The sequence below is a fragment of the Aethina tumida genome, chromosome 2 (genome assembly GCF_024364675.1).
Source record: "Aethina tumida isolate Nest 87 chromosome 2, icAetTumi1.1, whole genome shotgun sequence".
Taxonomy (NCBI): domain Eukaryota; kingdom Metazoa; phylum Arthropoda; class Insecta; order Coleoptera; family Nitidulidae; genus Aethina; species Aethina tumida.
The window spans coordinates 21480594-21496503 of NC_065436.1; the positions used below are offsets into that span (position 1 = coordinate 21480594).

Consider the following 15910-nt stretch of genomic DNA (forward strand, 5'->3'; position numbering starts at 1 on the left):
CATTCCCCGCCGAAACTGATTATGTAGTTAAGCCTGGGTAGGTTAAGCGGCTTCCAAAGGACTCCGAAACTTTCTAACAAGACTCTTATATATTGTAAACAAAGTTTTTCGTCGCATACCGTTTTAATAACGTGACATTATTGCACTGAACTGTAATAAACAAAATCTAACTAACTAGTAGAGTTAGATATTAGAGAATTATAGTCCCATCTGGATCACATCACAATATTAATCACATGTACACATGATTTATCAGTGTATCCATTTCAAAAACGTTTTTAGTATTAGGTACGTGTGTGTATTTGATTTCTCAGTGTGATAAATAACAGTCACTAATAGATGGGATGCAACAAATATTTTTCGTGGAAATAGGCAGCAACACATCAGGGTGATTGATGGCGGACAGTGTTCGCCCGAATTCAGAATTTTCAATTGCGTGGAACTATCAGGTGTCTTTCACAACAATGAGATTGTGCGGTTTATGTGGAAATGATTAATTAGTACAATACAACAGGGTCCGCCAATGGACGAGGGCGTTTTTGTTTCAGTTTTTAGATGGACAATGGCCATGCACAATGTAAAACGAACAATTAATTATATTCAGTGGCATATTAAATACACAAGAACAAATATTGTTGTTATTAAAAATATTGCGACGACTCGATCATTAGAAAGTGGCTTCATCTATTGAATTTCATCAAAAAGTTGGACAGGCGGATTCCTAATAAATTAAATGGAGATAACCAAATTAGGCGTTTGATAACTGACAATTTCCTCCTCGCACCCAATGCAAATGAACCTTTTATTGATCATATTGTCAGACGTACTTTAAATTGTTAATTGAGAAGGTCTATCTCATCGACCACATATTCCAGATATTTCTCGATGTAATCAATATTTGATATGCCTCCTCCTTGCTCTATCTATTGCTTCTTCTCTCCTTAGCATTCTCAAAATTAGTAAATGAATAAATTCTTGAGCCATTCTTTTCTAATTCATCCAACTTTTGAGGCAGTTGTTTGAGGATGGTCTCATATATATTCAATCGAATTGTAGTTTGGTGAAGGCAAGGACTTGAAATGTTTATTTTTATCTCTATTAAATATATAAAAAGTAAAAAATTTGGACTATAGAGCTGCATATCTTCAACTCCTTTTTCTATTTTATTCAAATTTTGACACTTCTTATTGTTATACAGATAGCAAGGCGTAATAAACCATAATATACAAAAACAATTGTCCGAGCCAAGCAACTATTGTGAACTTCCATAAAACGGATTAAATTTATAGGGCATTAAAGTAAAATAAACAATGTTGCTGGTGAGCTTAGTTATTGTTACTTGCGTTGCTTTTAAACGCTGAACAGTTAACCAGACAATGTTGCAGTAGTCAAAGTAACAAAACCACAGGCTCAAACTGATTGGATGAAATGCGTTTTCACGTAATTAGATATTGCTTGAGCGGGTAAAATTTGCATCCGTAACAAATTGTTGGAAAGCCGCAAGTTTAGTAATAATTCGTTGGTTTTAGTAAATCGTTTCAATTTTCGATAAAGCGCACTTCATTTAACACAATTAGCATTTAGCATCGTCGATTGAGCATGCAATTTCTGTCTGAATGGACCAGATTTTTGTTAGACACACAGGCATTGAATTTAAAAGTTCCCCAATCGCACTCACGGCCAGCTAAATATGGCGAAACTTTTCCAGTCTCAAAGTAAATTCAGATTCGTCCCTTGAAGGCTATTCGAGACACTGTTATTTACACCGGTCCTGAGTTGGCAGGACAAATCCTATGAAAACGGTACGTGCACTACAAGCCGCATCCACGTATATTCGGTTTATTAACTTTTCACAACATAATTGTTTCTGTACCTATCTGGGAACAGTAATAAAAGTTGAAAACTTGAAGTGAAACTTCGGTTATTGTTACTAGTCGGGAGTGCTAGACAGAATAACGGTTCCCTTACTGCATGAGAATTTTCAAACGCATTACCGATATGCCATTATGTAACTTTTTACAACTCTCTATTAAACCGTATAACTCTGCAGCTTTAAATACAGTAACTACGCCTGAGAATATTCGTGTCATTCAACGACGATACTAGCATTCATAGACACAATATAGCAAGTAACATATATGTACATAAGTATGATCTTCATCCAGAAAAAAAGCATTGCATTTTAAAAAATATTTTTGATGGAAAATCAAAAAACATAATTTATGTCAGTTTTAATGTTTAAAGAAAGATTTTATATTTTATAGAAATTATCAGAAGAAAAATTTATTTAGATTTTCTTCATTATTGGACAAAGATTGACCACCTATGTTAGTAATATCTTGTATAAGTTCTGTTTTTTTTTAATTATTTATAATTTTCCCATCTTTCTAAAAAAGTAGGAATTAAGAATCTATAGAAACTTTTGGGTACTAACCAATCATAGGTGATTCTAATCACTGCTACATTGAGTAGTGAAGTTAAACAGATTCCAAGGCATCTTTCTTGCTAAAATACTGGAATTGTTCATTATAACTTTATTCTTCCGATAGTTAGCTTAGTTTTCAGTCAATAAAGCCTCTACCTAATTCCATTTCAATAAAACAATGGTAAATAAATTTGTTAAAAATACCAAAAGCGTCAAATATAAAAGTATGTAAAACAATTTATGTTCAAAACTAAAACTTAATTTACCACAAGTGAATTTTGCTTGTTTGAAATAAATTATATATAGTATGCTTAATTATGTAATTCTGCAAATGTATCTCAATCCCGGTGCGCCGCTGTTCCCTGTAAAACAGCGGAAACATTCGAGCCGCAGATTCGCGATCAGAAGCCGACGTAATTGAATACGCTATAAACCTAATTAATCTGGTGAATTTCACATGCACCGTTCGAATGCAATTTCCCCTTTGCAGGGCGTACATCGATTGTCTACACAGAGTCTGTGTGAATTCTCAAACTGGAAATTACCGAGGTAAAATAAAAAACCAAATTGTTATAAAGTTGTATTAAAAACAATTGATATACAAACATTTATTTTGTACCGAAAGTTTTACGTTCAAAGGCTGGTGGGAGCTGTTCAAATATGTGCAGTGGGTTTATTTCTACCGCCACTAATTCGTCTTTAGACAACCAATCTAAATTTACCAAATGCTGAAATAATATATAATAATATAATGCAGTAATGTAATAAACAAAAAACCTTACCTTATACTTGTTAATTACGTATACCCCGTTTTGGAATGACTCTCTAAACTTGGATGAGTCTAATTTTGGAACTTTCGCATCTAATTCATTTTCCACTTTCTACAAGAAAATATTGAATATTGCAAAAAATTTAATAATCTAGATGAAAGTTACCTGGTCCTTGTTAAGTATTATTATGTTGGTGTCATCATGTAATATAATTATATTGTCATTCTTTGGATCAAAGGTAATGTTTCTAATTGGATATGACCAGGTGGTCCAACGTTTCAAAGGTTTGGTGTGCAATTCGCGTGAAAATTGGGTGAAAAGTCTTTTCTTATAATCGAATTCAACAATCTACAAAAATATAATAATAATAATAGTAATATAATGAATTATTTCATTATGAGAACATTCATATTTTAATTAATTTCAATTTGTCATAAAAATGAAAAAATCTTAGAAATGGATATACCTTATTGTCGGAATATGAGACCACTATATTCTGTAATGAAGAATGCAACCCTATTGCAGTAACACTCTCAGAATATTTTGGTAATTTACAATGAGTTCTCCAACCATCAGTTTTGTAATGATGTAAAATTACAATATTACTGGATGCATCGCCCACAACTAAATATTTACCACAATCGGATGATATAAGATGGGTAACTGAATCTGATATCTCTGTAAATAAACAAATTATGAGGTACTTGTTGTTAAAAAAGTGAATACAAATACCTGAAGAAGCAAAAGTAATTTCCTGTGATAAACTAACACTATCTTCTCCCATTGTATATACTGCTAATCCACCCTCACAGGGAGCCAAAATTAATTGAGAACTGTCTTTAGTAAATATGGCTTTATTACATTGTACATTGGCATTTTCCAATTGAACTTTTCTCAATGCAGGCTTATTATCTTCCTAATAAAAACCATTTATTTGATAAAAACATTCAATAACACTAAGTGAATGAACACTTACTTGAAATATAACTAAAGTAGTGCCACTGCAGGTGCTAAACATCACCCACTTTCCATTATTAGAAATACAGGATGCACAAATACCTTCCTGGTCCTTTTCTCCATCACTATTTTTAACAGTTCTTTGCAATACCAACAACTTCTTGGGCTCAGACACCACAGGTACAATTCCCTTGTAATCTCGTTCAACTGCATCTCCTTCTCCTAACTTCCAAACTTCCAAATGAGTTGGATATCTTAATAAAATGTGTCTGGATTCAGTGATATCTGTGCAACGATTTTGCATTACAGGTGGTGACCTCAACAATGTTTTTGGTGGGTGGAAACTACATGCTAGATATCCATCTATTCCACCAGAGTACAATTTCTGGTGTACCAATACAAGAGCTCGAACATCATGCTCATGGATTCTCCTTTGGATACTTCTAACCCATTTTTTAGTGCCATCTAAAAAAATAAATTAATATGTATATAATCTATGTTCAATAAAACATTTAAAAAATAAATTACCTTTAACTGAGACTTGAACATAATTAGATATACAGGGATCAGCTCCTGCACAATACAGGGATTTTTCATCATCTGAGACACATATGGCTAATAAATCTGCCTTGTGAGATTGGTATGATTCAATTTGTGCACCAACTTTGCCATCCCAGAATGTCAGTTTGCCTCTTGAGTCTCCACTGATGACTGTGAAATCATTTACGACTTCCAAGCACCAGACTATTGTAGGTTTGTTTACTTCACTTCTTCCTGGTGATAGCTTGTGCAACGCATGTCCAGTTAATACTTCCCATATTCTTATGGCATCTATACTACCAGTTACAATAAAATCACCAGTTTTGTCAAATTTAATGCTAATTATTCTTCCCTCTTGTTTATCAAATACACAATCAAAAATAAGTTCTTCTTCTAGATTGTAAATATTTACAAAACCTTGTTCAGTACCAACAGCTATTTGTTTCTTTTGGTTAGCATCTATACAGTATGCAGCACCACCAGTTACACTAACAGCTTGTTTTACACATAATTTATATAAATCATATTCAATGAGAAAACCATGTAAATTTACTGAGAATAACCTGTCATTGCACCAAGCTAATCCTTCAACTAAATTAAACTCGATTGTTGGATATATTGTTTTTTCTATTACAGCTGAATTATTTACGTCCCATATTTCAATTGTAGCGTCAGACCTAAAAGAATTATAATAAAAAACTAAATAAAATACCTTTTTTGTATCGTGTATAGTTTACCTCGCGACAGCCAATTTTTTTTTAGGTTTCCGCAAGGCTATATTATAAATTGACCGAGTTTTCGGTTTGTAAAAACGCACGTTATGAATTTTACACAATGACATCGTAGTTTACGTATTCCTTCTGTATAATTTCGAAACCCCAAAACATAACCTAATGTAACCTAAAAACACGACATTCACGTTTTCAAAATTGATGCATTGCAGGTGTACCAACCGAATACTAGGGAGATTGTCGTGTTCAGGGTTAGAATTTTGTTGTGCCGGTTTTTTGTGTTTTGTAAATTAATTAGCTTGTTTCAATTAGTGCGGACACATACAACATGGTCATTCAAATAACAGTGTAAGTCTGCGTCATAAAACTTAGTTTAATTTAATCTGTTAATGCGGAAATATTAAAATGTTTTGTTTACATTTTCCCGCTTATTATTGTAATTTATTATGTTGTTCGGACTGCGTCACATAACCTATTTTGGAAACGCCGATAATCAGACGGTTCTCAATACAACAAAATTTCCAAACAAAGGTTATTATTTGATTTAAATGGGTCCTCCAAAGCGGAATAACGAGGGCAAGCGGTACAGTGAAGGTAAATCTAAAAAACGTAAGAAGGAGGAAGAGGAATATGTGTATGAAGAAGACGACACAAATGATAATGAGGGGGCTGCCGTTGTTGCTGCGGCCGCTCGGGACGCCGAAAAGAATGACCAAAACGTCTTGGAAGACGAGTTTGGTGCGAAAGATTATCGCAGCCAAATGGAATTAAAGCCTGATAATCAATCCAGACCTTTGTGGGTTGCACCGAATGGTCACATATTTCTTGAGTCGTTTTCACCTGTATACAAACATGCTCACGATTTTCTTATCGCTATTTCTGAGCCAGTTTGTAGGCCAGAGCATATACATGAGTATAAATTAACTGCCTATTCTTTGTATGCAGCTGTTAGTGTTGGTTTACAAACTAATGATATTATTGAATACTTAAAAAGGTAAGCACAATTTCTATTAATGTGGATAATTTTTTTGTTCATGACGTTTAACAGTTTTTTATTGTAGGTTAAGTAAAACCACTATTCCTGATGGTATTATAGAATTTATTAAATTGTGCACATTATCTTATGGCAAAGTGAAACTTGTTCTGAAACATAATAGGTATTTTGTTGAAAGTCCACATCCAGATATTTTGCAGAAGCTGTTAAAAGATCCTGTTATTCAAGAATGTAGATTGAGGAGAAATATCGAGGAAGGAGATGAATTTATTACACAGGTGAATTTTATTAAATATCAGAAATTTGTATACTAAAGAAAAACTGTATTACTTCAATCTTCTCTATCCCTTTTTTCACTTAAAGACCAAATGTTTAACAAATATTAACAATGAAATGAGGAAAAATTATAATAGTTAATTAGCTTTTAATGTTTCTCATGGTTTATTTGTTTTTTTTTATTATACAGATATAAGAAATCTATTTGGGTGACATTTTTAAATATTCAATTGTTATTAAACTAGGTACAAGACAAGAAAAACATCCCAACATTTGGATCCAAACCCAGTGGCTCTGTAGATGCTCCTGCAGATGGCAATCCAGTTCCTGATGACATTACAAACTTCTATGACAAAATGGATAATGAGGAAGAGGATGAAGAGACCACCCTTGAAACTGTGTCATTTGAAGTAAACCAAGAGAAGATTGAAGTAATCCAGAAACGATGTATTGAATTAGAATATCCATTATTGGCTGAATATGATTTCCGTAATGACACTCACAATCCTGATATTAATGTAGATCTGAGACCAGCAGCAGTGCTTAGACCTTATCAAGAAAAAAGTTTGAGGAAAATGTTTGGTAATGGAAGAGCTAGGTCTGGTGTCATTGTACTTCCTTGTGGTGCTGGTAAATCACTTGTGGGAGTCACAGCTTGTTGTACAGTCAGAAAACGTGCCTTGGTTTTGTGTAACTCAGGTGTATCTGTGGAACAATGGAAACAGCAGTTTAAAATGTGGTCCACTGCTGATGATAGTATGATATGTAGGTTTACATCTGAAGCAAAAGATAAGCCTATGGGCTGTGCAATTTTAGTTACCACATATTCTATGATTACTCATACTCAAAGAAGATCTTGGGAAGCAGAGCAGACCATGAAATGGCTTCAGGAGCAGGAATGGGGCATAATGGTGCTTGATGAAGTACACACAATTCCTGCAAAGATGTTCAGAAGAGTGTTAACAATAGTTCAGTCTCATTGTAAATTAGGTTAATATAAAAAATATTTATTTTGTATTATTTATATAATTGGCTTGTTTTTATAGGTTTGACTGCTACTTTGTTGAGAGAGGACGACAAAATTGCCGATTTGAATTTCTTGATTGGTCCAAAACTATATGAAGCCAATTGGTTGGAGTTGCAGAAGAGGGGCTACATCGCCAGAGTGCAGTGCGCTGAAGTTTGGTGTCCAATGACCCCGGAATTTTACAGAGAGTACCTGGTTTGTAAGTCTAGCAAGAGGCTGCTGCTTTATGTTATGAATCCTAATAAAGTTAGAGCTACTCAATATTTGATCAGGTACATCTTTTATTATTTGTGTAAGAAATAATATTTACTTTCAGTTTTTCTAGGTATCATGAAAGAAGAGGTGATAAAACAATTGTGTTCTCGGACAACGTCTTTGCTCTAAAACATTTTGCTATCAAAATGAATAAACCTTATATTTATGGTCCAACATCTCAAGGAGAAAGAATTCAAATCTTACAAAATTTCAAATTTAATCCAAAAGTATGTTCCATGTAAACAATTTTTGAAATGTATAATATTTAATTTATTTTTAGGTAAATACGATATTCGTGAGTAAAGTCGCCGATACTTCTTTCGATTTGCCCGAAGCTAATGTACTAATCCAAATTTCTTCTCACGGCGGTTCTCGTCGTCAAGAAGCACAACGTTTAGGTCGTATTTTGCGTGCGAAGAAGGGGGCTATAGCTGAAGAATACAATGCCTTCTTTTATACTTTGGTGTCGCAAGACACTATGGAGATGAATTACTCGAGAAAGAGGCAACGGTTTTTAGTTAATCAAGGTTACAGCTACAAAGTTATTACTTCTTTGGCTGGAATGGATGAGGAGACTGATTTGTTATACACTACAAAGGAACAGCAGGGACAGTTACTACAACAGGTAAAAAATAAATATGAGAGAAATATCAGAAGATTTTGTTATAGAATTTTAAAGATTGGTACTGTAAAGTTAATTGTGTATTTTTAGGTTCTTGCTGCAAGTGATATAGACTGTGAAGATGAGAAAATACCAGGGGAAGGTGGTCCAAAAGGCCCAGCCCATAGAAAAGCTGGCCATATGGGCTCCATGTCCGGAGCAGATGATGCCGTTTATTACGAATATAAAAAATCATCAGCGAATGTTAATAAGCATCCTCTGTTTAAGAAATTCCGTTACTAGCTTTTTATAATTAAATTATGTACGTTATTTGTATTAATTGTATTAGTTATAATAATAAACCTATAATTTTTTATGAATATTTTATTTGATTTTTGGAAAAAACCTTTGAAGAAAAATTGTTTATACTATTATTTTAATATACTTTCTTAATTTATTAGGCGAGATCCAAAGGAAAAGGACTGGGCAATCATAGAACTGCAAGGTGATCTAAAGTCAAAGACTGAGACCGAATTTGATGCAAAATTCATTGGCGATTTGCATTATGTGAAACATGGAGACACCCCAGTACTGATAATAGGACATCACTTACTCTATGGAAAAGAAATGAAACTAGAAAAACCCTTTGCCTTACTAGAAAAATCTGACACAAAATCCGAATATAGTGTGATTGGTGTTATTACTAAAAAACTTATGTTCAGAGTAAGACCTAAACCAATTGTGCCTAAAGTATAAAATGTTCTATTTTATTATTTATTAAAGTTATTTTTTTAATACACATAATATTTTTATTTTTTGAATGATTGATTCCTTAACCCATTGTAAAATGGTATGAAGTATATATAAAATTTAAATATGGACATACTTGTTTATTATGCAATCAATTAATGCTAATAAATTAAGTAGGTCTGTAAAATCATATCAAAAGAGATATTTGGTTACCCTCAGATTAAAAAATTGTAGAGCAGATAAGATTCATAATTTACCATTCATTATACAAAAAGTATAAATATATATTGTTTAACTTTTAAATTTAACCTATGTTCAATATGTTGTGGATATTACTTTTTTGTATTTACGGCATAGCAGCCGTTCCTAACGCTTCACGTGGTAAGCATACTATACTTTTTTAAGACAGTTTTTTCATACTTGTTACTTTGGAGATAAGGCTAATATGCATGTATGCATGTGTTTTAATTATTTGACAATAACTATCTTCAGTTAAAAGGAGCCCAGCCTTATACAACGACTGCCAGGGATTAACTTGCGACACATGGTCTTCCACCTACTACATACTTCCTGACTGTACCCAGTTCTGCAAATGTACTAATGGAGTACCAATTTTATACGAGTGCAGACGTGGATACCAATTCAATCCTAGAACGAGACGATGCGATATATCTAGTAGTACGTGTAATCCCTGTACGGCCTACGGATCTTGTCCGAAAGATGGAGGACAGCATTATTTCGGTCTTCCTGATTGCACTAAATTTTGTCAATGCGCAAATGGCACGCCCGTCCTGAAGGATTGTGGACCAGGAACCCACTTCAATCCCAGATTGAATGTCTGCGATTGGCCACAAAATGCTGGTTGCCAATACTCTTTTGATATCAGAAAATAGATAATCGTTACTGTTGTAATTATATTTTGTAATTTTTAAATAACTTTGTTCAATATTCTATTTGTGTGGACCTTATTATATTTGCTAAATTTGTATGTGAATATACTAAAAAATGTAAATAAAGTTTAGTAAGCAAGCAAGCCTCAAGGATTGTATATGAGAATTCATATTTTTTAACCCAATATATAACAGTAATATGTATTGATAATATTCATATATTTACATGAATTATAAATTGCATTGGATTTGCAATTTGTCATGTCACATTCGCTATAATAGCGTTTCTTATCTGTGGCTTGGTGGTTAGTCCTGCCTTATTTCAAGGTATTTTGAAATTTCTCCCTTATTCTCTAATTTGATTTATAGAATAATTATTTTTGGCTAAAACATTCTGAAAACAACAAGTTAATTTTATAATATATTATTATTATTATTCATTATTCTTGTTGTTCCAGTCTGTAGTCGGTCCTTAAAGACTAAAATATAACGATATTCCAACACTGTACCAACATTCTGAAGGATGTCATATTAATGTTGATTCACGTCTGTGTGATTTAACATTGACAAACATCTGTAACCCTTGTCGTCCATCGTCTTCACAATGTATAAAGCACTCACTCCCAGTTTTGGCCTTTTAGATTTCACAAAGTATTGTGATTGTAAAGGAGGGAAGACAGCAGGTTTGAGGGGTTGTCCGGAAAGACAACGTCATAATCTGTACTCAGCACAGAGTGAAGGGTTAACAAGTTTTTACATTTTTGTATAAAATTATGTCATACATAAATTATTTTAAATAATTTATTCTCCTGTGGGAGGGAGCGACTGTGATAGTTATCAAATGTACTAATTACGTACAACACCCTTTATATAAAAATATAAAGAAATACACGAAATCGGCCATATCATATCAATATTGTTCCAATTTTTTAAGTATAATATGATTACGAATCATTTAGATATCCTGTATCTAAATTAAAACAATAAATTTAAATTAATTTTATATCCATACATATATAAATTTCAAAATAAACAAACCGAATCCATTGTGAAATTTCAATTAGAGATTCATAATGTTTTTATTACTTTTCGCTTGTGCAATAATATTCACTGATATTAATACAGGTAATAATATTATATAATATTTTGTTATTAGTAATATTGCTTTAAAATGAATAATTGTTAAATTAACTTAAATATTTTTAATAAAACATATTTGCTAATGTTTAATGCGAATATGGAATATTTGTTTCAATTATTGATTATCTTTCAATACTCATTTATTTCATATTTGTAGAAAATGTAATTAGATCTGTTCTATAGAATGCATGCTTCATTCATTTTAATAATTAATAATATTTTAAAATATTATTAAATACGTTTCTTTGAATTAAATTAGAAAAAAGCAGAAGTCATTTACGCATTTTTAAAACTTAAAAATTACTACTCTATTTTTTACAAATAAGATATTTTTAATAATTATGTTATATTTCTAGCAAATGGACAAAGCCTCGTTCAATGTACTGGTGTACGTTGTGACGGATATACTCAACAATTTTACCTGTTACCAGATTGTACTAGATACTGTCAATGTATAAACGGAGTACCCATTTTGTACCAATGCTCCCCAGGACTTCAATTTAATCCTGCTGTGAATCAGTGTACAGAACCCACTGGCGAGGGAGGTTGTGAATTCTAAAAATATTATAATTTCGTTCAGTTACATTTTAATTAAAAAATATTGTTCGGATAAATATTTGTAAAATAATTGTAATACTTCAATATTCCATGTTTTCAACAAATGACACAAATAAAGCAAACTGAATAAAATATAAATCTGCATAATAAAATGTTAATTTTATTTTAACATATAAACAGGTGCAGTTCATGTTCGTGTCATAAATGCAATAAGCAAAACTAATGTAATGATTTTGAATTATTAATAATTTAAAATCATTGAGTCTGTAAAATTTCAATAATTAATAATATTTACATATCTCTTCAAAATACACTCAAATTAATAGATTATTATAAATTTAAATCTGCTTGATTTAAATGTAGGTTGAGTAGCACCGTACTGATTATTACTTTTAATTGCAAATTTGTATTTGTACTTTTTTAGAGTAATTTTCTTAACGCTGTGCAACTAATAACATTAGTTTAGAAAATCAATTTTTCTTCTTATTAGATTTTTTTGTATATATTTTCATTGATAAACATTGATAAAGCAATCATAGGGATAGCAAAGATGATGAGTGTAGTATAAAAAAGTTTTTTCTTTGTTTTATCGTCTATACTTAGCCATTAAAGATATTAATTTGAATTTTTTATATTTTGGAGATCCTCTAATTCAATTAAAAAATTTCATTATTATATTTTATATCATAAATTATATAGTACATATTTATTTGTTATACACGATATATCATATATTATAATATTACATTCCGATAATGTGATTTATTGTCCTTAAAGAGTATATTTAATGTAGGAAATGTAAACATTATTTAACTGAATTAGTTCAGGAGATATTTCAATAATGATTATAATTAAATATATTCATTAGTATATTTTAGAAATAACATAAAAATTATAATAACTTTATATTTATTTTATCTCGACTTATTCGTTTCAAAATATAATTCCTTAATTAATATTATAAGATATTTATTGATAATAAGTATAATTAATTTGTTATGCGGTTAATATTTAACAGGGATAATGATATTTTTAGGATATCCTATAAAGTGTTCTTTAATTGTAGGGTTTGGGTACGAAAACTATTATCACATCTGGTGATTTATAATTTATATACATAGGTATACCTATACACACCTGTGCAATACCATATGGTACTTTATTTATATATGAATATTTTTTACATTTTTCCTCATATTTCTGGTATACAACAAATTATCAAGATGCGGTTTAATTTTATGTGGTTTATTTCCCTATGTATACTGTTACTCTTGAAGTTCTCGAAAAACATGTATGTTTTATATAGTTAGTATAAAGTATAATTGGTATCTTTGATACTGATGTAAAAAACCTTTAAAATATTCATAAAATCTGAAAATGGAAACAAACTTTGAAACAAAATTTTGGTCACTTTCGTTGAACTGTCGTTTTTAATGTTTGCCGCTTTACCACCACATTATTTTGAGAAATTTTTATAAAAAATGTGGTAATAAATAATTAAATTTTAAGTGTTAAATAACTTTGGTTAATTAAAAAAAAATATTATTGATTTTGTAATAAATCTGTGGTATTAGGCTCAGTCAATAAAATTTTTAAAAATCCACATTTCCACAACACTTTTACTAGTACAAATTTCTATGTCTAGTCGTTTGGCAATTTTTGAGATATGGCCGATGGCCTCCACTATTAGAAATTACTATTACTAACTAATAACTTGATATTACCACTTCCACAAAAGACAACTAAAATATTGTCCTATATTTGTTGAATTTTAAAAATAATTTTTAATAATATAAATTTCTATTACTCCTAATATGCCTCATTAATCAATGTGTTACGAAATGTCGAAGTTAACCAACCATTTTTATGTTAAAGAATGCTGTCTATATTTTTAGTAAAACCATAAACCACCGAATCATTTATCAAAAGTTCACTTTGCATTTCCCAATCCATACATCTTCTGCCGCACCGACCCAAATTTACAAAACCGCGACAGCATTTTTTCTTGCGGATTTTCTCCCATCCGACATCGCCCGCCTCGATCGGAAATAGATCGAAAAACCGCCGTTTTAAATTTTTCATAAGATTAGTAATAGCAGTTAGATGTGACAATCATATTATTGACGTCCTAAGTGCGCTTGCGCCCCCACCACCGAAGTCGAGGGGGTACGTCGTGTGGACGTAACGTTCCATCCCCAGTTTGCGTCGCGACGTCTCACCGACTGCGACCGTCACGTGCCATCCCCCGTTCACTCACCCCATGCTTGATGACATGATCTAGTAAACTTTGGACGTTCAGTTTTGTTCCGGTTGTTCGATTGTTGCGAGGACGGACGTCCGGACATTGTTTCTGATATAATGTAAGTTGAGATTATTTTTCAGGGGCTTCGGCAGGATACGTTTCAGCGTGCAGGTGCGAATCGGAGAGCGACACATGTTTGTGTTTTTGTTTGCTTCATTTTTCCGATGCCGGGGGCCGATGTCCTTAAGGAATGACCGCTTTTGTTTTGGTCGAGTATTACATTTTGTAGAGGATTTTGACGTGGATGACTTTGCATCTTTTATATGCGTCGGAAAACATACTTTATATTTATTTAAATTTATGAAAATATTTTTTAATGCTAGACTTGACTTAAATTATCTCTCTATTAACATTTCATAATTTCAAGGTATTCTAAATATAGATCACGAAATTAATTATGTATAATTATAAGTACTGCATGCATACATATATATTTATGAGGTAAATTCAATAATAATTTAATAGTACTAATAAAATGTTCAAGTAACATTCCTTAATACTAAGCATTTTATATTAGAATTGAACAATGAGAAGTTTATTTTTATTTAAAATCATAAAATATAAACGAAGGCGTTTTAATCACATACCAAGAAAATTAAATAATAATTGTTTTTATAATTATTATAAATAATACTGTATTTAATGATTAGTGATTATTTAAAATTTTTCCCTAAACTTACAAAATTGAAAAAAATGTAGCCGTAAATCATAAAATATAAACGAAGGCATTTTAATCATATACCACGAAATTTAAATAATAATTGTTTTTATAATTATTATAAATAATACTGTATTTAATGATGTGATTATTAAATTAATATAATAATTATAAAGATATTATAGAATTTTAAAATATCTTATATTGATTATGGAAGAAACATACACTTAGGGGTGAATAATAATAATAAATTAATTTTATAATAATGAATTAAATAATTTAAATATTTATGAAAGTGTAAATTATTTCCAAGAAGAATTTTTCGAAATTTTAAATCACTTATATGTAGATAGAGCTTTTATTAATTATTAAAAAAAAAAATAAATTCCTTAAAAAATGATATGAATAATATATAAAATTATTAAATATTAAAAACTACAAAATAAAAAAAATAAATAAAATACATTAAATTTCATATTCCCAAGATTTTGTAAATTAAAGATTTATAAATTAATTAACAGTTTCGAGATAAATACAATAATGATTTATTAATACTGATAATATTTAAGATGATCATGAACAATTTTAAAATATTATTATATTTCCATAATTATATAAAATTTTGTATATTTTTATAAAAGAATTTTAAAATGTTTTATAAAATATTTTGATTACTATTTAGATATTTGACTAATATTTTTTTGAAATATAACATTATTAAAAAGAAATGGAAGAAATATATAATATATTATAAAAATATATGGATAAATTAAAATATATATTATTAATTACAATTAAGTAAATTAAATTAAAAATATTAATTCAATCAAAAAATTTTACTTATATTCCAATAACATTTCTTTACATTTTCTATATGAATATTTTATTATCAAATATTTGTTATATTTAAAAAATAAGATACAGTAGGCAGATATGGATAAAATAATTTCTATTTTGAATTAAAAGTTTGCTGAATTAAGTCTTTGCTTTTACCATTTCTTTTTAATAAATAAACTCAATATACAATTATTTACTG

At 30.4% G+C, this 15910-nt stretch overlaps 5 protein-coding genes across 6 annotated transcripts in view; 4 read left to right on the forward strand and 1 right to left on the reverse strand.

Annotated features, from left to right (window-relative positions):
- Positions 1-2992: 2992 nt before the first annotated feature.
- LOC109604274 (U3 small nucleolar RNA-associated protein 4 homolog) lies at positions 2993-5679 on the reverse strand. Its single transcript, XM_020020800.2, has 8 exons — positions 5430-5679; positions 4681-5369; positions 4172-4617; positions 3928-4111; positions 3662-3873; positions 3361-3543; positions 3208-3306; positions 2993-3153 (listed from the first exon to the last, which is right to left on the reverse strand). The coding sequence occupies exons 1-8, from the start codon at positions 5531-5533 to the stop codon at positions 3034-3036; spliced, it is 2037 nt and encodes a 678-aa protein (XP_019876359.1). The 5' UTR covers positions 5534-5679; the 3' UTR covers positions 2993-3033.
- LOC109604270 (chromosome transmission fidelity protein 8 homolog) lies at positions 5656-9400 on the forward strand. 2 transcript variants are annotated; one of them, XM_020020796.2, is made up of 2 exons: positions 5656-5771; positions 9038-9400. In XM_020020796.2, exons 1-2 carry the CDS (start codon positions 5752-5754, stop codon positions 9330-9332), a joined length of 315 nt encoding a protein of 104 aa, XP_019876355.1. In that variant the 5' UTR covers positions 5656-5751; the 3' UTR covers positions 9333-9400. The 2 variants fall into 2 exon arrangements, with proteins under 2 accessions (XP_019876355.1, XP_049818587.1); XM_049962630.1 differs by lacking the exon at positions 5656-5771 and adding an exon at positions 8780-8898.
- On the forward strand, positions 5915-8879 carry LOC109604273 (general transcription and DNA repair factor IIH helicase subunit XPB). The gene is made up of 7 exons (XM_020020799.2): positions 5915-6417; positions 6485-6695; positions 6939-7683; positions 7740-7992; positions 8046-8202; positions 8256-8600; positions 8688-8879. The coding sequence occupies exons 1-7, from the start codon at positions 5972-5974 to the stop codon at positions 8877-8879; spliced, it is 2349 nt and encodes a 782-aa protein (XP_019876358.2). The 5' UTR covers positions 5915-5971.
- A 246-nt stretch (positions 9401-9646) lies between the features above and the next one.
- Positions 9647-10359, forward strand: LOC109604269 (peritrophin-1-like). Its single transcript, XM_020020795.2, has 2 exons — positions 9647-9707; positions 9819-10359. The coding sequence occupies exons 1-2, from the start codon at positions 9647-9649 to the stop codon at positions 10217-10219; spliced, it is 462 nt and encodes a 153-aa protein (XP_019876354.1). The 3' UTR covers positions 10220-10359.
- A 3777-nt stretch (positions 10360-14136) lies between these two features.
- LOC109603753 (follistatin-related protein 5-like) overlaps positions 14137-15910 on the forward strand; it is a 148594-nt gene continuing 146820 nt past the window's right edge. Inside the window, exon 1 of the mRNA XM_049962619.1 lies at positions 14137-14274. The gene's annotated coding sequence lies outside the window, so the exon portion shown is untranslated. The remainder of the gene's footprint in view (positions 14275-15910) is intronic.